At 36.6% G+C, this 27507-nt stretch overlaps 9 protein-coding genes, 1 long non-coding RNA gene and 1 other non-coding gene across 16 annotated transcripts; 4 read left to right on the plus strand and 7 right to left on the minus strand.

Moving 5' to 3' along the window:
* Positions 1-14: 14 nt before the first annotated feature.
* Positions 15-1086, minus strand: LOC104782416 (small ribosomal subunit protein uS8-like). The gene is made up of 4 exons (XM_010507340.3): positions 986-1086; positions 712-856; positions 391-551; positions 15-274 (listed from the first exon to the last, which is right to left on the minus strand). Exons 2-4 carry the CDS (start codon positions 842-844, stop codon positions 176-178), a joined length of 393 nt encoding a protein of 130 aa, XP_010505642.1. The 5' UTR covers positions 845-856; positions 986-1086; the 3' UTR covers positions 15-175.
* A 103-nt stretch (positions 1087-1189) lies between these two features.
* TRNAC-GCA (transfer RNA cysteine (anticodon GCA)) lies at positions 1190-1261 on the minus strand. Its single transcript has one exon. It is a non-coding gene; the product is annotated as a tRNA-Cys (tRNA).
* Positions 1262-1381: 120 nt separating this feature from the next.
* LOC104784284 (pentatricopeptide repeat-containing protein At2g39620-like) lies at positions 1382-4005 on the minus strand. Its single transcript, XM_010509332.3, has one exon. It carries the CDS (start codon positions 3909-3911, stop codon positions 1401-1403), a length of 2511 nt encoding a protein of 836 aa, XP_010507634.1. The 5' UTR covers positions 3912-4005; the 3' UTR covers positions 1382-1400.
* Positions 4006-4018: 13 nt separating this feature from the next.
* On the minus strand, positions 4019-6899 carry LOC104782417 (uncharacterized). Of its 6 annotated transcripts, none has more exons than XR_015597600.1 (10): positions 6624-6899; positions 6468-6516; positions 5975-6081; positions 5778-5823; positions 5363-5497; positions 5144-5243; positions 4931-5052; positions 4732-4815; positions 4564-4628; positions 4019-4482 (listed from the first exon to the last, which is right to left on the minus strand). XR_015597600.1 is itself a non-coding variant. In XM_010507341.3 (7 exons), exons 1-7 carry the CDS (start codon positions 6734-6736, stop codon positions 4904-4906), a joined length of 699 nt encoding a protein of 232 aa, XP_010505643.2. In that variant the 5' UTR covers positions 6737-6897; the 3' UTR covers positions 4868-4903. The 6 variants fall into 6 exon arrangements, 1 of the variants encoding a protein (XP_010505643.2); XR_015597598.1 differs by having other exon boundaries at positions 5144-5233; positions 6624-6874; XR_015597599.1 differs by having other exon boundaries at positions 4931-5062; positions 6624-6874.
* LOC147946301 (uncharacterized) lies at positions 4049-4819 on the plus strand. Its single transcript, XM_087509568.1, has 4 exons — positions 4049-4056; positions 4251-4480; positions 4562-4628; positions 4732-4819. Exons 1-4 carry the CDS (start codon positions 4049-4051, stop codon positions 4817-4819), a joined length of 393 nt encoding a protein of 130 aa, XP_087365694.1.
* A 129-nt stretch (positions 6900-7028) lies between the features above and the next one.
* On the minus strand, positions 7029-9588 carry LOC104782418 (glucan endo-1,3-beta-glucosidase-like). Its single transcript, XM_019244352.2, has 2 exons — positions 8895-9588; positions 7029-8762 (listed from the first exon to the last, which is right to left on the minus strand). Exons 1-2 carry the CDS (start codon positions 9357-9359, stop codon positions 7224-7226), a joined length of 2004 nt encoding a protein of 667 aa, XP_019099897.2. The 5' UTR covers positions 9360-9588; the 3' UTR covers positions 7029-7223.
* Positions 9589-10523: 935 nt separating this feature from the next.
* LOC104782419 (uncharacterized) lies at positions 10524-12523 on the minus strand. The gene is made up of 3 exons (XM_010507343.2): positions 12081-12523; positions 11336-11555; positions 10524-11237 (listed from the first exon to the last, which is right to left on the minus strand). The coding sequence occupies exons 1-3, from the start codon at positions 12279-12281 to the stop codon at positions 10744-10746; spliced, it is 915 nt and encodes a 304-aa protein (XP_010505645.1). The 5' UTR covers positions 12282-12523; the 3' UTR covers positions 10524-10743.
* Positions 12524-14748: 2225 nt separating this feature from the next.
* On the plus strand, positions 14749-17276 carry LOC104784286 (serine/threonine-protein kinase BIK1). Its single transcript, XM_087511007.1, has 6 exons — positions 14749-15191; positions 15372-15679; positions 15791-15926; positions 16022-16164; positions 16246-16369; positions 16488-17276. The coding sequence occupies exons 1-6, from the start codon at positions 15143-15145 to the stop codon at positions 16910-16912; spliced, it is 1185 nt and encodes a 394-aa protein (XP_087367133.1). The 5' UTR covers positions 14749-15142; the 3' UTR covers positions 16913-17276.
* Positions 17277-17682: 406 nt separating this feature from the next.
* LOC104782422 (uncharacterized) lies at positions 17683-20737 on the plus strand. Its single transcript, XM_087511737.1, has 10 exons — positions 17683-18098; positions 18179-18254; positions 18347-18444; positions 18538-18642; positions 18737-18823; positions 19177-19293; positions 19513-19616; positions 19841-19980; positions 20066-20202; positions 20318-20737. The coding sequence occupies exons 1-10, from the start codon at positions 17856-17858 to the stop codon at positions 20495-20497; spliced, it is 1287 nt and encodes a 428-aa protein (XP_087367863.1). The 5' UTR covers positions 17683-17855; the 3' UTR covers positions 20498-20737.
* A 202-nt stretch (positions 20738-20939) lies between these two features.
* Positions 20940-21856, minus strand: LOC104782421 (uncharacterized). The gene is made up of 2 exons (XR_767008.3): positions 21575-21856; positions 20940-21503 (listed from the first exon to the last, which is right to left on the minus strand). It is a non-coding gene; the product is annotated as an uncharacterized LOC104782421 (long non-coding RNA).
* Positions 21857-24568: 2712 nt separating this feature from the next.
* Positions 24569-25879, plus strand: LOC104784287 (uncharacterized). Its single transcript, XM_087511008.1, has 5 exons — positions 24569-24687; positions 24907-25010; positions 25236-25376; positions 25466-25602; positions 25720-25879. Exons 3-5 carry the CDS (start codon positions 25241-25243, stop codon positions 25789-25791), a joined length of 345 nt encoding a protein of 114 aa, XP_087367134.1. The 5' UTR covers positions 24569-24687; positions 24907-25010; positions 25236-25240; the 3' UTR covers positions 25792-25879.
* Positions 25880-27507: the final 1628 nt, after the last annotated feature.

The following is a 27507-nucleotide window of genomic DNA, read 5'->3' on the forward strand; positions in this document are numbered from 1 at the left end:
GATGGGACAAAGTCTATTGAATTTTGTCTTGATCATGATAACGAAAGATTATAATCCATTCAGCAAGCAATGAAACAAACTTGGGACCGGCGAAAACAAGGTTTCCCAATAACCAATATAAAAAAATCAACAAGAAAACACCAAATGAGTAAAAAAAAAATTCATAAAAGCCCCTCTAGTAGAAAAAACCAAGCACTTTGCCTCCAACATTTTTCCTCCTAGCCTCTTCATGGTCCATGATTCCAGCTGATGTTGTCAAGACAATGTACCCAAACTGCATAATGATCAAACACAATAAAACATTGGTCTCTGTGATTATTCAAGAAACACAAATAATTAAGAAGAATGGTTAGTTCCCTTTTACATAAATTAAAAAGGTTAATTCTTGACCTGTCTTGAAGGGAGTAATTTGGCAGTCCAACCTTCGATTTCCTTGACGCCAACATCAAAACGAGGACTAATAACACCACACTTGTTAAGCCTTCCATTAAGCTCAACCACAATCTTACCGGATCGGTGATCATCCACATATTCAAACTCCGCAATGTAACCTATAAGCACAAAGGAATTTATTTTTATGTTTTGAAGTCAAAACTGAACATATGGAGCCATCAAAACCATGTGCTTCTCCCGATCTAAATCTTATTTTATACGGAGAAATCAAACAACAAGGAAATCAAATAATTAAGCCCATTGAGACAATAAATGTACCATGCTTTTGCATCACAGTGAGAAACTTAATGATCACTTTGGAAGAGGGTCTTATCATTACTTGGCGTTTCCCTCGTTTCTCTGCATTACACATGCTCTTCAGAGAATCATTTAAGACGCTAGTCCTCACCATTATCGATAGCCTCTACACAAATAAATATAAAAAACTTCCTCGTAAGAGCCATGACATTTGCATATAAGAAACATCAAGTGCAATTTCAATTTCAACTCTATTATGTTACAGAATATTCAAAACGTAAGAACAAAAACTTACCAAAGTTACGCAAGAGTACAACGAGTATAGGCTATATAGCAGAGTAGATTTTAGCTTTCAGGTAGTTTCGAAGGTTTTAAAACTAGGGTTTTTTGACGGAGACAAAAATATATAAGCACAGTGCAAAACCCTAATCTCTCCCTTATTTTTTTTCTTTACCATATTTTACGAGTTTTCCGGGAAAATAAAAAACGGAAAAAAGAAAGGGCCCAACCGGATTCGAACCGGTGACCTATTGATCTGCAGTCAATTGCTCTACCACTGAGCTATAAGCCCCTGTTGATTTTAACCCTTTACTAACTAATATAACTCTCAAAACCTAGAATTACACTTTCATTCATCAAGCAGTTACAAGCAGTTACAGAGAGTTTCATTCATCAAGAAAGAGAAGAAGAATGAAAAGAATTGGGTGTTCTCAAATTTGTATCCAACTACAAGCAGGAACATTCTTAATTCTTGTTACATTATTAGCCTCTACTAATCTCGCATCTTGACAATAGTGAGATGGATTTAGTGGCTCAAGCTTTACAAGCTGACACAATGCAGCATTACTTAACCAAAAATTACAATGCATTCTTGAAGAACTTAATAAGGCTCCCCATACTCCTACACTTGCTTTCACTCTCATTCTTCTCACCATTTCCACAGCTTCACCAAACAAACCAGCCTTCCCTAATATATCAACCATACACGCGTAATGTTCAACTTTTGCTTTCATCTTGTGCCTTTCTTCCATTTCCTTGAACATTTGTTTTCCTTCTTCAACTAACCCTGCGTGTCTACAAGCTGAAAGAACACTGAGAAAGGAAACAGAGTCTGGTTTGAGTTCGTTTTCTTTCATAGACAAGAAAATTGAGACCGCACAGCTTGCTAGACCATGGGCTGCGTAAGCGGATAGCAGAGTGTTCCACGACACCATTACTTTGTTTCTTATCTCGATAAAGCATCTCTCGGATAAATCTATCATTCCACATTTCGCATACATATCAACTAGGCTGTTTCCTACGGACGTGTGGGAACAAACTCCAAACCTGATGAGACTGGCATGAACCGACATTCCTACTCTCAGTGCTGATAATTCTGCTATTGCGCGTAAGATGTTAACAAATGTGACTGTATTAGGCTGAAAGCTCTCAACCTTCATCTGACTGAAAGTGGCAATAGCTTCTACACGTTGGCCATGGAGTAAGTACCCGTTCATCATTATATTCCAAGATAAAGTACTTTTCTCGAATCCACACTTGTCAAACAAGGATTTTGCTGCAGTGAGGGCATCACATTTGGTGAACATATCGATAAGAGCATTTGCCACATGACATTCTGAATCTAACCCATGCTTTATAATTTGCCCATAGACACAAGAACCTCGAGCATAGTCACTACAGAGTGCACAAGTTTGAAGCAAACCAACCATAGTTCCTGAGTCTGGGCATACGTCATGTAGCTTCATGTTGTTGTACACATCAAATGCTTTACTGGCATCGCCAATCTGTGTATACCCTTGTGCTAGAGCGTTGAATGCTACAGCATCTTTAATTGGCAGTGTTTCAAAAGCTTTGAGCGCGGGGGAAAAGCAACCACTTTTGGCATACATTGAAATAATAGCTGTGGCAATTTCCAACTCAGACTCAATATCAGCCTTTATAGCATAACAATGTATGCTCTTACCCAATCTACATGCGGCCATTCCTGCACAAGCTGGAAGCACACTTGTCAAAGTTACAGCATTAGGCTTGACATGTATCTTCATCATATCCCTAAACAAAGATAGAGCAGCATCGTGATGACCTGCTTGCTCAAACGAAGCAATCATGGCAGACCAAGAAACGACATCTCTATCTTTAATATTTATGAACAGTTGTTCCGCTATCTCCAACTCACCACATTTTGAATACATGCTCAGAAGAGAAGTTGCAACAGAGGCGTCACTCATCATTCCTTGTTGCACTGCACAATCATGAATTGCAATCCCATTCACTAAGTCCCCTACATAAGCAGCAGCTTGAAGAGCACTTGCCACAGCTACCTTATTCATTCTAACATCATATCTCCTCATATGCTCAAATAACTTCAATACCTCCTCGAAGGACCCGTTATGTGCATAAGCTGCCATCATTGTTCCCCAAGAAGAGTCATCCTTGCTCCACACTTCTTCAAAAACGGATTCAGCAGCATATAACTCCCCACATTTGTAATACATGTCAATCAGCCCACTAGAGAAAGCAGAGGTAAACCCTTTTTTAATCACAAGTCCATGAAGACATCTGCACACATCACTCTTCCCTAGCTTTGAAACCGCAGGGATCAGATTATATAGACTAACATGATCAATCTCAACACAACTCAAATGCAAATCACGAAACAACCGCAAGGCTTCACCTGGGAATCCATTTCGAGCCAACCCAGAAACCATAGCGTTCCAAGTAACAATATCCTTCAGAGGCATTTTATCAAACACTTGTCTTGCAGAAATCAAGTCGCCAGCTTTACAATACATTTCAACTAACCCGGTTCCAATATAAACATCAGACTCAAAACCCATCTCGGCAATCAAATCATGAATTCGTAAACCTTCCTCTAAGTCCATAGATCCAGTGCAAGCCTTCAAAGCAAAAGTGAAAGTGTACTTGTCTGGATCAATACCTAACTTCTCTGACATGTATCCGAAGAATTCGAGAGCTTCTCTGTGTAAACCGGCTCTCGTGTAACCTCTGATCATTGAATTCCACAAGACAACACCTGGGTCTTGTACTGAATTAAAGATGATGCGAGAAAGGTCGGGTCTTTGAAAGAGAGAGTAAGCATTTATGAGCTGGTTATGGGGTTTAAGACCTGAGACGATCAAGCTGCTGTGAATTTGTAGAAGTAACCGGAAATTCTTAAATTCCCGTAGCTTAAGAAGGAGCCCCGTGCAGGTATTTGCCATTTCACCGGCGACGAAGAGGCAAGTACAGATTTTTTGGCGGTTTATAGGTAAAAAATCGTTGCAGAGACTCTCGGGACAGTTGCAACTGTTTAAACTCTTAAGAGATATGGACTTCGACCTTTAATACATGCATTGCCATGAAGATGTAAAAACTGAGTCATGACTAAAACAAACAAAATCTAGAGCTGTAGTAGTTTCATTACATAATTTCTAATAATCTCGTTAAGATTGTTTATTACATCTATTGAAAGAAGGACCCAGCATATTCTCTATCGTCTTGGCTCTCCTTTTGCTTGATCAGAGACATCAAAACAATATCCTCTCTCTGCTGTAAACCAGCGTGGTCAGAGTTTTTTTTGGTCATGAGGAACGCTCTGTGTCACATGCTTCATGGATCTTCCACAAGCCAGTTCTGTATCCCACAGACATTAAAGCAAGCTCCCAAAGCATGTTTGGAATGCTCAACATATTGACTTTAGACCCGGGAATTTCAGACCATTTCACAGAGATCTCAACCATTGGAATGTTAAAACGCTTGCACAAGTACACCAGTTCAACATCAAAGCACCACCTGAGAAGAGACGAGTCAAATGAGATACACTTATTGATGTTTCTCCTGTTAGTTTATCATGATCGAATCATTTACACATACCTTTTCAGATGGACGTTTGTGAAAAGCTTCCTAGCAGCAGCTCTAGTAAACATCTTGAAGCCACACTGACAAAAGAAAAAAATGATGTTTAGTTATTATTACTCGAGAATATGTCTTGGTGAAACAAAGAGTGCCGAAGGAAACGACAAATAAGATTTAAAAACACACCTGTGTATCCCGAATACCAGGACCAGCAGCTAATAGAACCACAAGATGGAAACCCTTCATCAGAAAGTTGCGATACCATTTCCTCTGAAATTGTCACACTGAAGTCAATTATCTAAGACACGTATATGTATATGCATCTGTGTGTGTACATAGACAAAGAATGATGTTGCATCTAGAACAGACGATAGCAAAACTTAACTGTAGCAAGGGCTTTCTCCTCGAGATGAGCACGAGAACCAAATGCAGATACTTGAACATCACCTATTCTGAAATCCATTTCCTTAGATGCTGGATTTCTGATTGAATATTCTTCTCTGGCTACTGCAATAATCTATGAGGCTAGGAGGTCAGGATATTTATAGCATAGTTTCCAGTTTGTCTGAAATTTTAATAGCCGTAACTTAAGGCAAACCTGATTTTCAAGTTTTTCTAGGTCGGTTACTTTAGTTGCTCCATCAGCATCCAACATGAGAAGTAGCTGACCCCGCGAATGCATCATTCCCTATTTAATGCTTTCAGAAAGTAGAAAGCTTCAATTAATTTTCTTTTAAAATGAAATGGCAAGTATACAGTTTTACTCATTCACATAGAATACATATATAGAGTTGTATGTGCTACGAGTTGAACTCACCTTTCTTATAGCTTCTCCTTTGCCTTGATTCTTCCCAAGGGGTATAACCCTTATGTTGTCAACTGTGTGCTTTCTAACAAAATCAAAAGCTACTCTTTTTGTTCCATCAACACTTCCATCATCAACAATCACTACCTAGAAGCAGAAAAAAAAAATTATTCCACTGATGCATATAGGGTTTAAGGAATGCACCAATATCTATTGAGCAATTTAGCATATGAGTGGGTAGTCTATTTGATAGACTAATAAATTGTGAGCATCACCTTTTTTACTTATTGAGTTAGGTGAACTAATTATAAAGAAAAAAACCTTAAAAAGCTCATATAAATTCACCACAACAAAGGCCATAATTAGGTTAAGAATCAACCTTAGTGAGTTGTAAGGAGATAAAAAAGAAGAATGGAAAACTATTTACCTCAAAAGAAAAACTCTTGTCCCGTGATGCACGATCTTGAAGGTAGCTGAAAACCACAGGTGAAGTACACAATTATGCCTCTGTAGTATGCATAAATAAGGCTTGTGCTACTGTTTTGCAAGAAGCAAACTTTTAACGAGTGTAAGCAGGGACACACACACACAATTAAATAAAAAAAGAGAGTATTTTTAACTTACTCCATTGTTTCTTCAAGAGCTGCAGGAAGTCTCTGTTCTTCATTATATGCTGGAACTATTAATGACAAATACTTCTCAGCAGGCTCGGTAATATGAGGGCAAGGAATCTGATGAAAAATAGTGAAAAAAAAAAAAAAAAAAAAAAAAAAAAACAGAGTCAGAAAAAGAGAACTCCTCAATCTCAGCAACAAAGCCACCAGCCAATGTAATCAAGCGTGTCAATTCGTCATGATTGACAAAACAAATTCTCGCAAAGCCACTAGCCTAAGAGTATCCAAAATCTGTATCTGGAAGAGACAATCCATAACCTAAGAGCTAATCTAGCACTATAACATTGAACTTCTCAAGCTTCTTTAAACAAACCAAAATGCAACATTTGATACAGAAACAGTTCACCCTTAAAAGTCTCTACATTTAAAACCGAAACAGTTCACCCATAAAACTAAGACTACAGATTAATCAAATCAGAAACGATTAAGGAATCAGACGATACCGGCTTTAAAGATTTCGGATCCTCGAGTGTAGTCACCATCTCCACAGACCTGGGAAAAATCCACAAATAAATCCAAATGTTTTATTCCCAGAACTCGGAGTTAAAGATAAAGATACAGGTAACAGAATCCAAGAAAGAGAAACACCGACGACGTACACGTAACTGAGTCTCCTTCTCCAAGCTTCAAAAACGACGACGGAGAGAAATCCAAAGAAGACGATCAGCAGCAACGAGAACCCCAACTCCGCAACTGTTACCAGAAACCCCATTGTTGTTGCTCTCCCCAAGATTTCAGATCTTCACAATAAAGAAAGAGAGTGAAGAAGAAGAAGAAGAAGAAGAAGAAGAGATCGAAACCAATCCGTGAAGGTTAAGCAAAGAAGAAAAGCTTAAAGCAAATGGTTCAATCCCTAAAAATTTCATCAGAGCTCTATTTGATTTTGAGATTACCCAATTCGGTTTATGTACCGGTTTGATTAATGTCTTATTTGAACAAACCGGATACTTAACCGAGTATGCGTCTGTATTTTACGTTTTGACTTTTTTGCACAATCTGTTTGATTTTAGAGTTTTAAAACAATTTTATATTTACCATACGTCTTACAGTTATTACATATATAATGAAAATTAAATTAAGATATGTATCGACAAATAAAATACAAACGAGTACATAAAAGAAGAGCAAAGAAAAATTGATTGTTCTTATTTCGAAATCAAAGGATGTTGTTTTATTAAATTTTTCTTCAGAGCGTTACTTCATGTTGCTGGTGCACCGGAACTAAAAGTGCATGTGGGAGTGCTCGGGTTTATAGTAGAGACGATACCACTACCATTGAAATCACAAGCGTCTTCTGTGTATCCTTTGCTCTCGTAATAAGCGTTCATAACATACGAGGATCGACTCCACATCTTGTTGTTGTCGAAACATATGCCACCAGGTGAGATTGGCTTACAATCAATACCTTGGCTGCACACCCAATCTATATTCGCTTGTAGTTGTTCGTCTGTCGCTTCTTCTTTAGCCATACACCATTTCCCGCTCTTGCTTTGTGCGTTCCCTGCTGGTATAGTGCATGTGCTAGTGCTTGGGCTTGTAGTAGTGACGATACCACTACCCTTGAAATCACAAGCGTCTTCTGTGTATCCTTTACTCTCGTAATAAGCGTTCATTACGAAAGTGGATCGAGTCTTCATGTTGTTGTTATCAAAACATATGCCACCAGGTGATATTGGATGACAATCATAACCTTGGCTGCACACCCAATCTATATTCGCTTGTAGTTGTTCATCTGTCGCTTCTTCTTTAGCCATACACCATTTTCCGCTCTTGCCTGGTGTGTCCTCTGTTGGTATATTGCATGTGCTAGTGCTTGGGTTTGTAGTAGTGACCATGCCGGTACCACTAAAGTTACAAGCATCATCAGTGCCTTTATTGCTTTGGTAGTATGCGTTCATAACGTACGAGGCTCGACTCTTCATGTTGTTATTATCAAAACATACGCCATCTAGTGAGATTGGCTTACAATCGATACCTTGGCTGCACACCCAATCTATATTCGCTTGTAGTTGTTCGTCCGTCGCTTCTTGTTTTGCCACACACCATTTTCCATTGTGGCTCGGTGGGCTCGATGGGCTCGGTGAGCTCCATGGGCTCGGTGAGCTCGATGGGCTCGGTGAGGTCCGTGGGCTCGGTGAGGTCCGTGGGCTCGGTGAGCTCCGTGGGCTTTGACCGCTTTTTAGGACTCCAACATCATAAACCGGAGTAAAATCCGGTTTGAAAATCCCCCAATTTCTCTCACAGGTTGGACCAGGTTTCCCATCTTCATTGAACAATGCGAATATGAAGATATCGACGTGGCGGTTGGGCATAAGCGGTGTCCCTATAACATTTGCACGTTTGATGATATTGCGGTTGTACTGTGCAGCGTTTTGAGGTGAGCACCATGGAGCGTCACATGCGGTAGGCCAACCGGTCTCTCCTATAGCCATATCTACGTCCCCATAACCAAGAGCATTCATAGTAGAAATTATTGCATCCATCATTGCGTCAAACAAGTTGTTGTATGTGTGTTTCGTATTGGTATCCGTTACTGCATTTGCTGGACCAAATATTGCGTAATTGACATTGTTCGGGTCCATTGTGAAAAAAGGGTAGGGGTTGAACATGAACGGGGACTTAGCTTGACGATGGAACTCCAAGATCTTTGTAAAAAAATCTTTTACATCTTCACGAAATCTGCTCTGGCTTGGTGCATTATGGTTAAGAGATATATTATATGCATGTGGAGTTGTCACCTGCAGTCAAATAATGGAGGATTTACATTTTGTTGATAGTAATAACAAATAACAATGTAAATTCGAAGTATATATATGATAAATATGATTTTTGCTGTCGTTGTTTTCTGATCATCGTGACTTGACACTAACCTTAATATATTCGAGACCGGAAGCTTTCAAAGCTTTGTTAAGACTTTGCATGGCTGGCACAAGATTTGATATCAAGTTATTGTCATTACTAGCAAGAATCTCGTTTCCGACACAAAGGTATTTGAACTTGATCTGTTTATGAAACGGCAAGACATTGGCAGCGACCCATTGACGAGCATTTGCAACGTTGACCATCGCAGGAATGTTACCATTGGGGACCATAATGGTGACGTTGATGTTACTGCCCGCTAGGGGTCGGAGGATGTTGGGATTCGCATCATAGATCTTGACACTGTCAAAATTTGTATTTGTCCTGATGAAGTCAACCACTTGTTGCGGCGGTTGAAGCTTCCCTAGTGTTCCGTAGTTGATACCAATGGCCGAAGTCACGGCTAAGAGTTGAAAGATGACGGGAGCGAATATGAGGAGGAAAGGGAGAGTAGAACACCGTGTCGTTTTGGCCATTGCTTTATTGTTTGGAAAAAAGATAACAATGATTCGTTTGGATAGTGAAGATTAGGCTATATGCATGCGTATTTATACTAATGTTGATTCTCAAATTCTATGAAATCTAGTGAATTTAAATTGTTTAGGATATCATTTTATCAGTAGAACATAGATGAAGATGATAAGCATGAACGTGGCCTTTATAACCAAAAGAAATTGTATCAAATTAATTTAGGTTGACAATACTATATAATAAGTGGATAATCATATATATATATATATATGCGCATCTATTGTTATTCCATGGTCACTTACGGAAACAAGAGTTAAATGGATTATAATTTGGATAACATGTATCATATGAAGATCATATGCATCTTATGTAAACATTTGTCTCCATTTCATGAATTTATTGAAAATAAGAAAAATATAACTGGATTCTCTTTAACAAATCTGTCTTAATTTATTAATGGATAAAGTACAAATTGTGAGTGATTGGATATGAATCATATGATTGTAATCGAATTTAGAAGATAGTTATTATTTGCTAAAAAAATTGTGAAGTCATCCTAAATTAATACTTGGTAAACTAATAATCTCTAGAAATTAATAAATATTTTCAGTTAGCCAATATAATTTTGGACACAATTCAATAATATATAAAGATAATTTTTTTAAAAAAAATATTTTATAAAATATATGGTCTCATCAATAATATAAATTAATAATTATATAAAGTTATCAAAAGATATGTATATATATATATATAAACATTTTTTTATTAGATCTCATTTCTAATATTTTTACTATATCAAAAATATATGATTATATAAAAATATTAGTTATAACAATTAAATTTTATTTTCAAGTTTTTCTGATTTTTTTTACAAATTAGAAATGTCTCTCTATAAATTAATTATTATTAATTATCGAAAAATTAAAACCTCTATAAATCAATAAATTTTTATGGTCCAACATTATTATTTTATAGATGTTTTACTGTATGTATATCACATTGGGTGTGAAATGTGAATACTAAAAGAAACATTTATCATAACAGTGATTTCTTGGTAATCGAAGACACAACAACAAGGGGAAAAGAAAAAAAACCCAAACAGAAACATGCTTTTAGAACAATCTCTCCCAATGGCGAATCATAGAACTGAGGAAAATATAATATGGTTTACCTGACGTATTACTTCGTATATTATCTTCTTTCGTATAAAGCCTAACTTTGGCTATTATTGTGTAACCCCCAAATGAATCCATATGAAAAAAAAAAAAAAAAAAAAAAAAAAAAAAACATTTCAGCCGCAAAAAATATTACACTCAAAAACGACGACTCAACAGAGCAAAATTCTTAGGCCTCTTGATGCCCCAAAAACACATCTGTACAATCTCTTTAAGGAGCACGAGCCCCTTGAATTCTTATGTTGTCGGGTTTGTTCCTGCGGCTAAAACCGCTCTTCTTCTTCATGAATCTCTCAGACTCTTGTTCAACTTGGAGAGTAAACTGAAGCCTCTTTAAATTCTCAGCACACTGTCTGTGCATTCCTGGTAAGAACATTCCAGGACCTTGTTGATCAATCGGACCAAGATGCCTTTTGTGGGGTGAATGCCATTTGGATCGCAGGTAGTTCAGAGATCTCCATGGAGGCAACGGCATTGAATTCTGCTTTAAAGAGAATTTGGCTGCATCGACCATTACTTGAAGGAACTGGTTTAGTCTTGCCACGGTTCCTACATAGACCACAGGGAGTGTTTCCATTATCCGTTGGTAAGAATCCACTGCTCGAGCGATTTCAAAGTGACTTCTGAAGTCAATGTCAACAATCAGACGATCATCTTGGCCAACTTCAGTGTCACTCAAAATGATATCTATGTATTCATTATCTCCTGTAAATTTTTCACACAAGTCACATAAAACATATCATCAATCTCTAAGTATCTTATATGCCAAAAATGAAAAACCATAGAAGCGAAAAAAAACCTACCACCAGGAACTTTGCCACCGCCTTGCCATCTAGCAGAACAAACAGCAGCATCATATCCAGAAAGTCTCAAAAGCTTTGCGAGGTAAAACCTTATGCAACTGGCATTACATGTACCAGACTTGACAGAGTGAAGATCTTTCTCCTTAATGGTAAGCATCAGAGTCCTAACCGCAGAGAGAACCTCAGTTTCGTGTTGAGCCATCATAGAGTACTTGAGATACTGCAAGAGGTACAAATCTAAATCAATAAAAATGCTCTCCACCTATCCCATGAAACCAAAATACCAAAAGCATGCTTTCCTTCAAAATACATGAACCACATACAGCAAACTCTAAACATGATTAAGCTACCATTCTGACAAATCTCTGAAACTAGGAGAGTGGCCAAGACTGTTTTATGAAAAAGTGCTCACCACCTTCTTTAGAAAACCTCTAGTCTCAATATTAGGAATGTGACATAATGTACGCTTCCTAGCAACTGTATACAGAGCCAAAGCTACCATTTCCAAGTTCAATGATCACAAAAACCAAAACCAAACACAATCACACACAAATCAACCATCTATATAAGTTAACTCCTCTAAAATGTATGATACTAAACCTTGTTCTAGCATCATCACAACACTATAATCAGCCTCCTAATTCAAAAATTCATATCCAAAATACAACTGATCCCAGATTATATACAGGAACACACCGTTGAATTTTAAGATAAATCAAAATCGTGAGATGTTTGTTGATGATACCTGAATCTTATCGGAAAGGTAAGAAGGATCAGGAAATCCAGAATCGCTGTCGCTGCTGCACCAGGAATCAGCAGCACCACCGCTACCACCACCTCCGGTCTCGATAAAATCAGTAACCATGAGACCTAGGTCACGTTCTCCGTCGTGGCTAGAGTCTCTCCCTTGATTCCACAATTCCTCCGCCCTCAAATCCATCCCCATCGTTTCCCTAATTCGATTTCTCTTCTCTTCTCGAGGTAACCCCAAAAAAAATTCAAACCCAGAAACTTATTGCCAAATTCAAATTGAAATTGAATAGAAATGAGTCTGTACAATTCTCGAAAAACGCGTTTCGTTACTCTTTCACGAGTCTTGTGTGATTGATTTATTGAGAGAGAGAGAGAGCTTGAAGGTTCTTTTAGGCGAGAAAAGAGAACAATCCAGAAAGATAGGCAGGCGAAAAGGAAGATGAAGCGAAGGAGAGGTTAATATAATACTCTCGTCAAATGACTAAAATGCCCTTATCAGCTTAAATGATAAAAAAAAAAAAAAAAAAACTGTAAACGAAACGAAAAGATAATAACAAAAATATTATAAAAAATGAACCAAGACCGAATATTTGGTAATATTCATTTACCTGAAAAAACTATAATTAGTTTTTAACTTATCTCAATATCTCTAACAGAGCGATGGGTGTAGGGCTAAACAGGTAAAACTGAAACTGAGGTGGAGCGTAGAGGACAATCTTGAAATTAAAAGTTTGGCTTGGGGACGAAGTTAAAAGGTGGCTTTTAAAAAAAAAAAATTAGCTGACTCGGACCACTATATCCATCTACTAATTAATACCAAAATATAAATGCATTCCTATTTCCTTGTTTATAAAGTTTTTATAGTTTGATAAGTTAAAAACATATGGTTTCAATTCAAAGTGGTCATATATATATTTATTAACACATTGTTGATTGATTAATGGATAGTACCTAAAAGACATTATGCGTTTATAAAAGCTGCTCTTTGTAAACATTTTTTTTATAGCATAAAATGTTTATTATATAATTAAAAAAATATAAATGCATTCCTTGTTAAAAAAAGTTTATAGTATTGATTTAACACATACGGTTTCAATTCAAAGCGGTATAGTGTACTTTGTTTTTTTTATCTGATTTTAATTGCTTTGATTTTCTTTACACTTTTTTTTTTGTCTTGCTTTACATTAAAAAATAAAAATAAATTATGAATAACAAACTTATTTCAAAAAAAAAAAAAAGAGAGAAACTACTAAAAAAAATATGAGGAAACCAAAAGTATAATATTTAAGCCTTTACTTTCTTTATTTGTGGGCTTTTTGGGCCTGTGGGCATATTACTTACTAATATCCAAACTGAATTATCAATATATACCCACACCCGATGTTGGATTGTTGGGACACGACCAAAATAATTAAACCGTTTTATTATTTTTTTACTAAATATTTAAACCTGTGTGCTCATAATTTACTTTTAGAATTTATTACTTTTCCATAAAATGTGGAAAAAGTTATCTGTAACATCGCCTTTATGATTCAACTGGAGGCATTTACATATACTGATATACATACTCTTGAAAGATCATATATGATAATATGAATACATACACATACTGTATATGGATACAAAGACATGTATGAATATCAGAATGTTATTTGAAATCATTTGTTGCAACAACCGAGATGTAAATTTTATTTTTGTAACAGTTAAACAAACAAAAATCGACATCTCAGCCAGAGAAATCAAATCTAATGTAAACTATGTGTAAGAGAGAACAAGAAAAGCTAAAGACTTTCTGAATTAGTAGTGTATAGAAAGGTGAATTTTAATTTGTAGCAAATGTGTGGAAGACAGGGCAAAGTCCAAGTGGGTGCCTCCGTACGTCAAAGTTGTCCAACCCGTATTATCGAAAATAATCTTCTTAAGAAAAGTTTTTTGGATTCAAAAGTCCAAGCCATACCAAACAAGACAACGACGTATAAAACAATACGCGACTCATAAATTCACAAAAAACCTACCACCCAAGTCAAACCTATATTCCATTTTTATGAATTCCTGATTATTATGACTTTTTTATAAGCATTTGTATTAATTTATATATCTTGGGTCAATGTATCTTGTATGTAAAGCTTCATATATCTAGAAAGAAAGAAAAAAACCAGTTCCGTACGAGATAGAAAACTAAGTAAAATGGACATGAGATCTCGATTTTTTCATTGGTGTATGGTGGTGATTAGATTTTCGACAGTGTATTATTCTACAGGTTAAGTTAAAACAAATCCTGGTACAAACATTAATATATAGACCTATCCACATCTATTCAAAATGCACCAAATTTTTTAAATCTCATTTTATATAGGGGATTAATTTGGCCGGTTGTTAATTGGTAACTTTTAAGTGTTGTTTTCTGCTTACACACACACAAACCAATTAACGTCGAGTAACCAAATCAAACAACTTGTTACGATTGACAAACGTCATGTTCCGGTGTTTGTTTGTCGTCCCGTTAATGGTAATAATTCAGACACGCACCGTAGTAACAAAACAGCACCCAAACAAGTAATTTTTGACTAAAAATGTCTTCTTTTTTTTTGTCAGCCAAAACGTTTAGGATATTGCCAAAAGACTTCTTATAAAAAATGGGTCACCATATCATTTTGATCAAATAGAATCCAACGACCTTTATCTTTTCGCCGAACTATACCTTTTTTTTTTTTTTTTTTTTTTCTGTGTCCATTTGTTTGACTTTTTTTCACACATCCACAAAGAAAAAAAAAGACCATTCTTCTTCTTCTTCTTCTTCTAGTCACCCCCTCGTGCTTCTCATTAAACACCAAACCCAAAACCAAAACTTTGTTCTCTTTCTTCTTTCCTTTGCCATATCTGTTCACATCTCTCTCTCTCATCTTTTATATCTTTTTCGTTTTTTTGCCTTTGTTGGTCGAAAGTTTCTATATTTCTCTCTTTTTTCTTCTCTGCTTACAACACAATCTGCTCAAGAAGCTAAAAAGGAACGATCAAGAATCAAAACAGAGAAAACGAATCTGTTCTTAGCTAATGGGTTCTTGCTTCAGTTCTCGAGTCAAAGCCGACCTCTTCCACAGTGGTACTATCTCTCTCTCTCTCTCTCTCTCCAACTATCAATTTTCTTGATTTTTTCACAAGAAAATCAAGAATTATGCATCGCTCTGTTCTACTCATCACGATTCATGTGTTTAACATAAAAAAGAAAGGAAATTTCCGATTTTGATTTAGCTCCAATTTTGGAAATGGTGTGTTTGTGTAGGTAAGAGCAGCGATCTGTTCGGTCTAAGTCTTTCGAGTCGGAAATCTTCATCGACTGTAGCTGCAGCTCAGAAGACGGAAGGGGAGATATTGAGTTCGACCCCTGTCAAAAGCTTCACCTTTAACGAACTCAAACTCGCCACCAGAAACTTCAGACCGGATAGTGTTATCGGAGAAGGTGGCTTCGGTTGTGTCTTTAAAGGTTGGTTAGATGAGACCACTCTCACTCCGACTAAACCTGGAACCGGTTTGGTCATCGCTGTTAAAAGGCTTAACAAAGAAGGTTTTCAAGGTCACCGTGAATGGCTGGTACAGTGCTTTCATTTCCTCAAACTTGGAGTTATGTGCTGAGTGTGACTATTTGTGTGTGTGTGTGTGTGTGTTTTGAGTCTGATTTGTTGTGTTCTGTTTTGAATTCAGACTGAGATCAACTACTTGGGGCAACTGAGTCATCCAAATCTTGTTAAACTTATCGGTTATTGCGTAGAGGATGAACACCGTCTTCTTGTCTACGAGTTTATGCAAAAAGGAAGTCTTGAGAATCATCTATTCAGAAGTGAGTCCCATGGATCATCTTATCTTTGATGATCACTTCTATGTTTTTTGTTTTTTTTGGTATTTAGGTTCTAATGAAAAATGGTTTTGATGTAGGAGGTGCATATTTTAAGCCACTCCCATGGTTTCTACGGATCAAGGTTGCGCTTGATGCAGCAAAGGGGATTGCTTTTCTTCACAGCGATCCCGTCAAAGTGATATACCGAGACATTAAAGCCTCCAACATCTTACTTGATGCGGTATGTTGAGAAATATATTTTCAAATAAGTAGTTAGATGTCTTTTAAGTATTTTACTGATGACTTTGTTTCCCTTAAACAGGACTACAACGCAAAACTATCTGACTTTGGACTAGCTAGGGACGGTCCAATGGGTGATCTGAGTTATGTTAGTACAAGGGTCATGGGTACATATGGCTACGCTGCTCCCGAGTATATGTCATCAGGTAAAAATCTACCTATCCTCAAATATGAATTATGACTAGTTTGATCAAATATTCTACGAGCATATGGATAATGGTTTGAATCTTTGTTTTGTATCTCCATTTTTGTAATCCATTTCAGGTCATTTGAATGCAAGAAGCGATGTGTACAGTTTTGGAGTTGTGCTTCTAGAGATTTTAACGGGTAAACAAGCGTTGGACCATAACAGGCCGGCTAAAGAAGAAAACCTTGTGGATTGGGCTCGACCGCACCTCACAAGCAAACGCAAGGTTCTCCTAATCGTTGACACTCGGATAGACACACAGTACCTACCTGAAGAAGCCGTGAGATTGGCCAGCATTGCGGTGCAGTGTCTCTCATTCGAACCAAAGTCGCGCCCGACCATGGACCAAGTGGTCCGTGCCTTGCAACAACTTCAGGACAATTTGGGAAAACCAAGTCAGACCGATCCGGTTAAGGATACCAAGAAACTAGGTTTAAAAACTGGTTCTAAGTCATCCGAAAAACGGTTTCCACAAAAACCTTTTGGCAGGAACCGCGTTTAAGCTTATAAGATTCGGAAAACAGGTCAAGCTGGTAACTGAATTCCAGGATGAACATTTTTCCGGTGGGTACTTGAAACTGCGTACATATCCGTTTTGGACGGATTGAACACAGTTCTGGACAAACCGTGCATGTGGAGAATGATAACGAATGCATTACATTTTTTCGGTTACATGTCCCATACCAGAGAACATGTTTGGCCTTAGGCTTCCTTGTATGCTGTTTATATCGAGTGAAGTATATATGATGAGGTCATTTTTGCCTCTTGTGTTATAACACTCTTTGTATTTTTGTTCTTTCAATTTTTTTCCCTAACCGTAATTTTGAATTCGAACTTTTTTATATATATATGATATTAGCCCAAAATACTAGTAGAAGTTAAATTGATACAAAGAATAGCAAAAATCCGAATTCGAGTTTTATTGGCTACTGAAATTATACACTATATAGACATTATTGAATAACGTATTGTATATTTGTATGGATGTAAAGTTATAACAATGGTCAATTTCTATTTATCCCAACTAATCTTCTTAATCAAAATTTGGAATGTCATTTAAAATCCAACCTTACGATATATTTGCATCAAGTTACAAACGAAAAGCAAAACACAACCGTTTTAACACTTTAATTGATGGCACAGGGTGTCTTACAAGATATACACAAACTCTGATTTGGTTTCAGTGTTAACATTTTGGTATAATTCGGTCTAATTTTCCCGGTTAAGAATTACTGAAGTGCAAGTGAAGAGTTCGTGCCGCTTCTTGATTCTGCATTCAAACTGCGTGACGTTCTTTCGGCTTATCCGCTTAGTGAGCAAAAAAACTAATCGAACTTGAAGTCTTGAAGAGAGAGTTGCATAGAGGTTTTAGCCGCAGAAGAAAAGGGTTTACTGTCTTCTTCTTCCAAGTTCCAACTTCTGAGTGAGTGATCGAATTCGAAGCTATGATGACGACAACAACCAATACCATGGCTATGCTCCAAAACCTAGTCTTCTCTGTTCCCATCTCTCGTATGGTAGTGCGTCGTCACTCCTTCGCTACCGCCTTCGCCGCTGCCGCCACAACCGTCGTACCTTCTCCTAAACCGGCCTCAACCAAACCGGCGCGTACTCCACACATTGACTCGCAGGTTCTCCTCGGAATGACGGAGCCTGAGCTTCAACAGCTCGCTATCAACCTCGGTCAAGTAAAGATCCATTTTTTTTTCAATTTAAGAATGATTCGGGTTGATTTAGTCGATAAAGTTCTGATTTTTTAATTTTGCAGGAAGGGTACAGAGGGAAGCAGCTCCATCATCTCATTTACAAGAGGAAAGCTAGTAAAGTTGAAGACTTTAGCAATCGTGAGCAAATTCACACCAAGTTCTTTGTTTTGTCTGAATATTTTCATCTTTCTTGACATTAACCAATCTTCAATTTCAATGATGCTTTAAAGTGCCACAAACGTTTCGTAAAGAACTTGTGGATGGTGGATTTAAAGTGGGAAGATCACCCATTTACCAAACTGTTACCGCAACTGATGGTACCATTAAGGTAACTTTGTCTGTCAATGTTGAGATTTTTTCTTGCTTAAGTTTGTGTTTGATTAAGTCTTTAAGGTTTCTGTTTTGTTTTTCTTTCGTATAGTTGTTGCTAAAGCTTGAAGATAACCTATTGGTCGAAACTGTTGGTATACCTGTTCAAGAAGAAGAGAAGGGCATAACGCGCCTCACTGCCTGTGTCTCTTCCCAGGTGGATTTGACTTTCTTATTGTTAGAGATTTGTTTTTTTTTTTGGCTTTTCATAATTGAAGTTATAAAACTGATGTCTTGGAGTTCTGCTTTAGGTTGGATGTCCTCTGCGTTGCTCCTTTTGTGCCACGGGAAAAGGAGGGTTCTCAAGAAATCTTCAGCGGCATGAAATTATTGAGCAGGTTTGCTTCTAGTACTACCTCTTGTTTTCTGCAGTTTATGGATTATGTGAATTGAAATATGTTCAAAGGAATCTTATTTGGATTGGAATGATGATCAAAAAGAGAGCATGGTTACAGATTTATGAATTTGTGGTTTGGTTCCAAGATAAAAACACTTAGGCTCAGATCTTAAGTAGAATACATTATGCAATGATTCGAAGAAGTCTATTGATCTGATCGTAAACGTTTCATCATAGAGACGCAGAAGTGTTGAGAAATAGATGTTTGTTCCCACTTGAGTGACCCGGGAGAAGAATTCTTAGTAAAAAATGTAAATGTGGCTTGTGTTTACAAGTTTAATTTTAAATGTCTAGGTGTTGGCTATTGAAGACGTGTTCAAGCATAGGGTGACAAATGTGGTTTTCATGGGAATGGGTGAGCCGATGTTGAACCTAAAGTCAGTGCTTGATGCTCATCGTTGTATGAACAAGGTAAGCCAATTTTGCATTTTGACATAGTTCTGTGTAAATATAATTGAAGTTCTTGCTAAGTATCTAGGCACTGTAAATTAATTGGCAAGTCAACACAAAGACTTGACCATTAAAAAATCATGTTGCTGTGCACAAGTATATGATTTTATTGCTCTGCATAATCGTTAAACAATAAGACATAGCACTCACTTGACAGCAGTGTGCTTTTCATTTACTTAGGACATTGAAATCGGGCAACGAATGATTACAATATCAACAGTAGGTGTTCCGAACACAATCAAGAAGCTTGCCTCTCATAAGCTTCAGTCGACCTTAGCTGTCAGGTGCGTCCTCATCTTTCTGCTTTTACTCATGTGTTGGTCAAAAACTAAAATGATTCTTTGTTACTTTAATCAGCTTTCTTTGGTCAAGATACCACAAACATATCATGAATGCTTAATTTCTAATCATGTAACATATGCTATATGCTCTGGATCAGTCACATCTTATTGATTTTCATGTTTTCATATTATTTACTTACTCTTGAGCTGTTCTTTTGGCGAATCAGCTTACATGCGCCAAATCAGAGTCTCCGGGAGAAAATTGTTCCAAGTGCCAAGGCTTATCCGCTAGAAGCAATTATGAAGGATTGTCGTGATTACTTCCAGGAAACAAATAGACGTGTCTCCTTCGAATATGCCCTTCTAGGTGTGTGAGACTTGCAATGAAACAAATTTTCTGTTTTGTCTCCCACGTTACATCACCTAATATAAGTTTAAAAATGATGATGCAGCTGGTGTCAATGACAAAGTTGAGCATGCGGTGGAACTTGCAGAGCTACTCCGTGAATGGGGTAAAACTTATCACGTAAATTTGATACCTTACAACCCGATAGAAGGATCAGAGTACAAGCGACCTTACAAGAAAGCGGTATGTTACTAACCATTAAGCCTACGCATTTGTGTTTTTGGTGTTTGAATTCAGAACCTCATTGAAAACTACAAATAAAAGTTCCTTAAATCGCTTCTTTAAACCAAATGTGCAGGTCCTAGCGTTTGCAGCTGCATTGGAGTCGCGTAAGATAACTGCCAGCGTCAGGCAAACAAGAGGACTTGATGCAAGTGCTGCTTGTGGTCAGCTGAAGAATAAGTTTCAGAAAAGCCCTGTAATTGCTGAGACGGATAGTCAAGAATCTCAGCCAGATGCAGAAGCTGTCGCGTGTTGATGTCCTCGATTGCACAAGTCTCTGGTTTTGCCATGGGACTATGTTTTGAAAACAGGCATGACTCGATGACGAAAAAGTAAAATTTGCCTTTAAAGGTTTGGTCGGTCACTACAGCTGGGGATGAAGAGATTGAAGCACGTTTGAGAACTGACGACTCTTGACATTAGTTTTATATATGTTTTTGGCCTATATGTTTGTGATGTATACTTTGGTTTATTATAATTGTGACGAGGAAGCCAATTTAATAGTGTTATCCTATGAATGATATTAACAGATCAAATCCATACAAACTTTAAATACATGACCTGAATTATCATATTTCTCCTTTAACACGCATACACATATTATGTCCATCAAGGGAGTATATATATATGATTCTTAATAAGTTTACGAATGGGTAAAATATAACTTATATAATTGATTAGAAGGTGAAACCACAAGCGATGATAAACATAAATTTCCTTTAAAAGTGATAATACAAATGTTAAAAATTATTATAAAAACAAAAATTACAAAGCAAATGTAGTAGAAAATAAAATTTGATTACAAAATCAAAAGTTACAATTTTTTTTGCATATCCTGAAATATAATATTACATAAACTTCAAAAGCAATCAGATATAAGTAATTGTATTAGCAACTATTCACTATATAATTAGAAAATTCTTTATTTGAATAATATTCCTGCAAAATTTATGAATCTACTTGAATATGTTCAATGAATTCTCTAGTTTATTTTTAGAACAAAAAATCACTCCGCTATGTTGAACTTATAATCCGCTATGTTGGACTTAGAATCCGCTATGTTGGACTTAGAATAGTGAATGGTTAGATGTAAGTAAATGAAAAATTCGCTTGGAGAGAAAAATCACAACAAAACCTTGTTGGTTGATCTTGGAAAGAGATCTCAATATTCCGATGACACCAAAAACAATCGGGACGGGCAGGACGAAAGAGACACACGGCTGGTGAAAATTGGTCCCCAGCATGGAAAATAAGACATGAACCTATAAGACAAGAACATGTTTTAGACGACGCTCGGCTCAGTAAACAAAAGAAAAAAAGTAAATGAAAGTACCTTTCTATAAGACAAGACCATGACTCGATCTAACGGCGGGATCTGATCTTAGAACTCATCTCTGCTTTTGTGTCAAGATGGAGTTACAGATCGTACTTGCAGAGCTAGACGGCGCTCAAGTTTAACTCTTTTGTGTATTTGACGTCAGGCTTTGCCGTTTTAGGTTTAGGTTTATGAGAGGTCGAGAGTTGGGTTTATATAGTCTCAAGGTAAGGTTTCCCTGTTGGATACCCTAATTTTTCTTTTTAATGTAAATAGTACAAAAGCCTTTTTCGATGAAACTAATGTACACTGTATTATATTATTTAAAGTTGGATATATTTTGTAAAAGCTGTTTACTTATGTACATTTTTAATTTTTTTATAATTGGAAAAAAATATAATGATTCTTGACTTTTTCAGAAGTAAATATTTGAAATTCTGGTATAATATATTTTGAAAATATTTATGTTTATAAAAAGAAAAGTATATTAAAAAAGGAAACAAATTAACATTTTTATAACTGAAGAATAATATATTGATTATTGACTTTTTTAGAAGAAAATATTTGAAATATAAAGAAAAGAATATTTAAATATAAAGGTAAAATATATCATGAAAAAAGGAAAGAAATTAATCTTTTTTATTTTGTAATTCCTTATTTGAATAAGTCTTTCTCTGTTTCTCGGCTTCTCAATTTCAAAGGAGTAACTTTATATGTTTATAAAATAAAATAAAATTTTAGTTTGTTCCGTAACAGATGCTAAAATCTCATACATTTCACTTTTTACCATACACAATATATTTCATTTTATTTAGAATATTCTGTATGATAGCTATATACGTGTGTGTGTCCAGTGTTATATTTAGCTACGTAACTGTTTGTAGTGATTTGGACAATAACACCTAAGGCCAAACTCCAAAGTCCAAAGCATTTCAAAAAAATATTAAATCTAGATATATATTTTTTTAACTAATTAAGTTCTAACTTGGAAATAAATGATCTCGTGAGTTGACAGACACGATCATGAAGCTTTCCTAATTAGGCGAAACATGTATTGTAAAGATTGGTCTTTCTTTATTTGCTGGATAATAATAAATTAATAACCGGTGGTTTCTGGTTAGTGTGGTTAATGTGAAATTCCATATCATTTTAATCATGGTCATTTATTTTGCATCCTCGATGCTCCACCATTACTCTAGATTGCATCTTCGTCTTAGATAGATCAATTGTTTGTTTTATTGAATTTTTATTTGGGTTATAGTATGATCCATGATTCGGTGGCATTGGTTTCTAAGCTCAGAGATTCTAATTTGATTTTTACCTTTGATGCCGTTCAAATGCTTGTTTGATTCCATTTGTCATGAGATTTTTTCTAATGTATCTTCCCGAAACGAAACATGTTAGACTATCAGATTCAAATGTAACTTTTCTTTCTAAGAAAACACAACTTAATAAGCCACAAACATTAATATAATCGATGTGTAGCCTAGTGATCGAACTGCAAGAATATCAGAAGTACATAGCGACGAAACTGGTTATTTGATTGAGCAGTGAAAGGTATATAAATAATGAACAAAAAAAGAAGAAGAAATTTTGCTATTAATAATGAAACTTCATACAACATAAGACTCGGCCAAAAGACCAGTACAATGATAAGAGAAAATTACAAGTGAAGAACTCATGAATTGATCACCTTAACACACTCACGTACACATCTTCGCTTCTTCGTCTTTCTTGCAAAATCACTTATCTTTTGTAATTTCCTTCATCACAACCATGTATCTTACTCTTTTGCATATCCTAGAATATGTCTACTACTACAAAGATGATCAGAATTCATCTCTCTTTTGCATATTCTCATATATGCCAACTATCTCAATGATATATCAAGATCCATCTTACTCTTTTGCATATACTTGAATACCTATATAGGATTTGATGACCTATGTTTCTACCATTCGATCAACTAATTCTACAACTTGTTGATATGGTAAAGACTAAAACATAGATCTATATCCCATTTCTACCATCTGATCAACTCAAACTATCCCACATAAATCTTTCATTTGAGATAAAATTCATAAAACCAAGTGTTTCTAGCTAATGGTGCTAAAAAATCTAACCAAGTTTCATTATCTCAAAAGTGACTTTCTCAATATATATATATTATGGATAGTTTGAGTATCACCATTCGCTTGGAGAGAAAAATCACAAAGCCATGTCGTTTCAACTTGAAAACAGCCGTATGTATTCCAATGGCACCAAAAACAGACAGGTTGAGACGAGACACCGTATCATCGAAGATATTGTCATTAAACCAACTAGTCAAACTTAATCTCATTCCTAGTCCCCAACCTAGCGCTACTGGCTACTCAAAGGAAGAACTAGCTAAAAAGTACCTTAAGGTGTGACAAGATGTCGAATCAATCTAACAGCAGAGATCTTCGAACCCCATCAGTGTAACAGCAGATTAAGACCTTTTAATCCAACACAACTTTTGTATTTCACCAAAGTGGCTCTTTTCTCGATCTCTTTTTAAGGAATGAGTTTGCAGAGCTTGGCGGCGCTTGCCGCTTATGTTTTTTTTTTTTTGATGTCACGGCTATAGGTTTAGGTTTCTGAAGTCCTAATGAGTGACGTGGGTGGGTTTATATATTAAAACGTTTCCGTCATACTACATTTTTTTTTAATCCAAAAAATGTGAGTGATCTTATAATTTTCCGAAAAAAAAAAATATATGTGTAGTTTTAAGCATGAAATTTTGAATGTAAGTCATGTATAGTTTTTTTTTGGCAATCACATAATGTAAATTTGAGAAATAACAAGATTGTTAATCACAGATTCACAATTATTACTAGTAACAGTCTATTGATCTGATCGTAAACGTCTTATCATAGAGAGGCATAAGTGTTAAGAAACAGATGTTTGTTCCCACTTGAGAGACCCGGGAGAAGAATTCTTAGTAAAAAATGTAAATGTGGCTTTTGTTTACAAGTGTAATTTTAAATGTCTAGGTGTTGGCTATTGAAGACGTGTTCAAGCATAGGGTGACAAATGTGGTTTTCATGGGAATGGGTGAGCCGATGTTGAACCTAAAGTCAGTGCTTGATGCTCATCGTTGTATGAACAAGGTAAGCCATTCTTGCATTTTGACATTGTTCTGTGTAGATATAATTGAAGTTCTTGCTAAGTATCTAGGCACTGTAAGTTAATTGGCAAGTCAACAAAAAGACTTGACCGTTAAAAAATCATGTTGCTGTGCACAAGTATATGATTTTATTTCTCTGCATAATTGTAAAACAATAAGACATAGCACTCACTTGACAGCAGTATGCTTTTCATTTACTTAGGACATTGAAATCGGGCAACGAATGATTACAATATCAACAGTAGGTGTTCCAAACAAAATCAAGAAACTTGCCTCTCATAAGCTTCAGTCGACCTTAGCTGTCAGGTGCGTACTCACTTTCTGGTTTTATTCACGTGATTCATGTGTTGGTCAAAAACTAAAATGATATTTTTTACTTTACTCAGCTTTCTTAGGTCAACATACCTCAAACATATCATCAATTCTTAATTTCTAATCATGTAACATATGCTCTGTGATCGGTCACATCTTAATGATATTAGTGTTTTCATATTATTTACTTACTCTTGAGCTGTGCTTTTGGTGAATCAGCTTACATGCGCCAAATCAGAGTCTCCGGGAGAAAAATTGTACCAAGTGCCAAGGCTTATCCGCTAGAAGCAATTATGAAGGATTGTTGTGATTACTTCCAAGAAACAAATAGACGAGTCTCCTTCGAATATGCCCTTCTAGGTGTGTGAGACTTGCAGTAAACAAATTTTTTCTGTTTTGTCTCCCACATTATATTACCTAATCTAAGTTTTAAAATTGATATGATGCAGCTGGTGTCAATGACAAAGTTGAGCATGCGGTGGAACTCGCAAAGCTACTCCGTGAATGGGGTAAAACTTATCACGTTAACTTGATACCTTACAACCCGATAGAAGGATCAGAGTACAAGCGACCTTACAAGAAAGCGGTATGTTACTAAACCATTAAGCTCAAGCATTCGGTTTTTGGTATTTGAATTTAGAACCTCATTAAATAAATACAAATAAAAGTTCCTTAAATCGCTTCTGTTAAACCAAATGTGCAGGTCCTAGCGTTTGCAGCTGCATTGGAGTCACGTAAGATAACTGCCAGCGTCAGGCAAACAAGAGGATATTAACACTTTAAGATTGTAAAAGTGATTTCTCATTAACCGTAGAAATGTACACTTACAAGAGTATATATACAGGTATTAGTACTACGTAAAAGGAAGCTTAGCACTCCTCTTATTCTATACAATATATATATGTTAATATACCCCCCTCAAGCCAAAACTTCCCGTGGAAGAAAGAGGCTTGAAACTGATAAACGGTTGAGAATAGAGTAGAACGGAGCCGGCTGCAACGGTTTGGTAAGGATGTCAACCAGCTGGTTTTCAGTAGAGACATGTAAAACCTTCAGAAAACTACTCTTAACCCGATCACGAGTGACATGACAATCAATCTCAACATGTTTAGTTCGCTCATGAAAAACTGGGTTATTGGCAATGTGCATTGCTGATTTGTTGTCACAGAACAGCTTTGCAGGACAATCAACCTTGATATGCAAGTCCTTCACCATCTGATCAAGCCAAAGAAGTTCTTTCGTGGTGACTGCCATGTTTCGGTACTCTGCTTTTGTGCTACTGTTACTGCAAACATCCTGTTTCTTCGACTTCCAAAAAATAAGAGAAGTACCCAGAAACACACACATACCAGTGATAGAACACCTACTCTCCAAACAGGTTCCCCAATCAGCATCAGAAAAACCATTGAGGCATATATCCGTATGAGCAGAGAAGAATAAACCTTGTCCAGGGTTAATCTTGAGATACTTCAGGATACGAAGAGCAGCTTTGTAGTGAACATCAGTTGGACAAGACAAGTACTGGCTCAAGCGATTCACCGCAAATGTAATATCGGGGGGTGTGATGCACAAATATAACAGGCGACCAACAAGTTCCCAATAAGGCCGATCATCAGATAAAAGCGTACCTGAACCTTTAGTCAAGACCTTCTTGTAGTCCATTGGGGTTGATTTTGGCTTACAACCAAGAAGACCAGAATCAGCCAGTAAGTCCAAACAATACTTCCTCTGACAAACAGAGATCCTTCTGAGTTACAAGCAATCTCCAAGCCTAGAAAGAAACGAGCAGGCCCTAGATCCTTAGTCTTGAACTGTCGAGCAAGAGCCGCCGTGATGCTCATAACAGCCGCATCATTATTGCTGACAATTAGTATATCATCAACGTAAACCAACACTGCAGTGTAGAATACGTTAGTTTCCTTAACGAACAACATATCATCAGCAGGAGATTGTTCAAAACCCTCATCAAGAAGCGCCTTAGATAAACATTTGTACCATTGGCGAGAGGCTTGCTTCAAACCATAAAGAGACTTATGAAGTCGACAAACTGGATTTGGTGGAAGAACGCCAGATGTCGGTGTATATCCTTCAGGCAAACTCATGTAAATCTCCTCCTCCAAGTCACTATGCAGAAATGCATTAGTAACATCCATCTGAGTTAAGCTCCAACCCATCTTGGTAGCCAACCCTAAGACAAGCTTGACACTAGCAAGTTTAGCAACAAGTGAAAAAGTATCAATATAGTCAACACCTTCTTGATGTGTGTATCCTTTGGCAACTAGACGGGCCTTGTACCGTTCAATAGAGCCATCCGAGTTATGCTTAATAGTATAAACCCATTTGCAGCCAACAACGTTCTTACCCGGTGGCAATGAAACAACAGAAAGAGTCCCTGTCTGCTCCATAACATCCATTTCCACATCCATAGCTTTGGTCCATTTCAGAGATAGTATAGCTTGTTTAAAAGTTTTGGGTTCTGTTTCAAGAGTTA

Source organism: Camelina sativa, chromosome 4 (assembly GCF_030686135.1).
Source record: "Camelina sativa cultivar CO46 ecotype springtype chromosome 4, ASM3068613v1".
Lineage (NCBI taxonomy): Eukaryota > Viridiplantae > Streptophyta > Magnoliopsida > Brassicales > Brassicaceae > Camelina > Camelina sativa.

What these genes read in the sequence shown, in the direction of transcription:
- LOC104782416 (XM_010507340.3), bottom strand. Translation starts at nt 844, where the DNA reads ATGGTGAGGACTAGCGTCTTAAATGATTCTCTGAAGAGCATGTGTAAT. An exon ending in CACTGTGATGCAAAAGCATG is followed by an intron (nt 552 to 711) that starts GTACATTTATTG and finishes TTGTGCTTATAG; the next exon opens with GTTACATTGCGGAGTTTGAA. An exon ending in AATTACTCCCTTCAAGACAG is followed by an intron (nt 275 to 390) that starts GTCAAGAATTAA and finishes ATCATTATGCAG; the next exon opens with TTTGGGTACATTGTCTTGAC.
- LOC104784284 (XM_010509332.3), bottom strand. Translation starts at nt 3,911, where the DNA reads ATGGCAAATACCTGCACGGGGCTCCTTCTTAAGCTACGGGAATTTAAG.
- LOC147946301 (XM_087509568.1), top strand. An exon ending in CAGTTCAACATCAAAGCACC is followed by an intron (nt 4,481 to 4,561) that starts ACCTGAGAAGAG and finishes TCATTTACACAT; the next exon opens with ACCTTTTCAGATGGACGTTT. An exon ending in GTAAACATCTTGAAGCCACA is followed by an intron (nt 4,629 to 4,731) that starts CTGACAAAAGAA and finishes TTAAAAACACAC; the next exon opens with CTGTGTATCCCGAATACCAG.
- LOC104782417 (XM_010507341.3), bottom strand. Translation starts at nt 6,736, where the DNA reads ATGGGGTTTCTGGTAACAGTTGCGGAGTTGGGGTTCTCGTTGCTGCTG. An exon ending in AAGGAGAAGCTATAAGAAAG is followed by an intron (nt 5,234 to 5,362) that starts GTGAGTTCAACT and finishes AGCATTAAATAG; the next exon opens with GGAATGATGCATTCGCGGGG. An exon ending in TAGAAAAACTTGAAAATCAG is followed by an intron (nt 5,063 to 5,143) that starts GTTTGCCTTAAG and finishes CTAGCCTCATAG; the next exon opens with ATTATTGCAGTAGCCAGAGA.
- LOC104782418 (XM_019244352.2), bottom strand. Translation starts at nt 9,359, where the DNA reads ATGGCCAAAACGACACGGTGTTCTACTCTCCCTTTCCTCCTCATATTC. An exon ending in CCGGTCTCGAATATATTAAG is followed by an intron (nt 8,763 to 8,894) that starts GTTAGTGTCAAG and finishes ATTTGACTGCAG; the next exon opens with GTGACAACTCCACATGCATA.
- LOC104782419 (XM_010507343.2), bottom strand. Translation starts at nt 12,281, where the DNA reads ATGGGGATGGATTTGAGGGCGGAGGAATTGTGGAATCAAGGGAGAGAC. An exon ending in ACCTTTCCGATAAGATTCAG is followed by an intron (nt 11,556 to 12,080) that starts GTATCATCAACA and finishes TACCTCTTGCAG; the next exon opens with TATCTCAAGTACTCTATGAT. An exon ending in CGGTGGCAAAGTTCCTGGTG is followed by an intron (nt 11,238 to 11,335) that starts GTAGGTTTTTTT and finishes AAAAATTTACAG; the next exon opens with GAGATAATGAATACATAGAT.
- LOC104784286 (XM_087511007.1), top strand. Translation starts at nt 15,143, where the DNA reads ATGGGTTCTTGCTTCAGTTCTCGAGTCAAAGCCGACCTCTTCCACAGT. An exon ending in AGCCGACCTCTTCCACAGTG is followed by an intron (nt 15,192 to 15,371) that starts GTACTATCTCTC and finishes GTGTTTGTGTAG; the next exon opens with GTAAGAGCAGCGATCTGTTC. An exon ending in TGAGAATCATCTATTCAGAA is followed by an intron (nt 15,927 to 16,021) that starts GTGAGTCCCATG and finishes GTTTTGATGTAG; the next exon opens with GAGGTGCATATTTTAAGCCA.
- LOC104782422 (XM_087511737.1), top strand. Translation starts at nt 17,856, where the DNA reads ATGATGACGACAACAACCAATACCATGGCTATGCTCCAAAACCTAGTC. An exon ending in TCGCTATCAACCTCGGTCAA is followed by an intron (nt 18,099 to 18,178) that starts GTAAAGATCCAT and finishes TTAATTTTGCAG; the next exon opens with GAAGGGTACAGAGGGAAGCA. An exon ending in CAACTGATGGTACCATTAAG is followed by an intron (nt 18,445 to 18,537) that starts GTAACTTTGTCT and finishes TCTTTCGTATAG; the next exon opens with TTGTTGCTAAAGCTTGAAGA.
- LOC104784287 (XM_087511008.1), top strand. Translation starts at nt 25,241, where the DNA reads ATGCGCCAAATCAGAGTCTCCGGGAGAAAAATTGTACCAAGTGCCAAG. An exon ending in CTTCGAATATGCCCTTCTAG is followed by an intron (nt 25,377 to 25,465) that starts GTGTGTGAGACT and finishes GATATGATGCAG; the next exon opens with CTGGTGTCAATGACAAAGTT. An exon ending in AGCGACCTTACAAGAAAGCG is followed by an intron (nt 25,603 to 25,719) that starts GTATGTTACTAA and finishes CCAAATGTGCAG; the next exon opens with GTCCTAGCGTTTGCAGCTGC.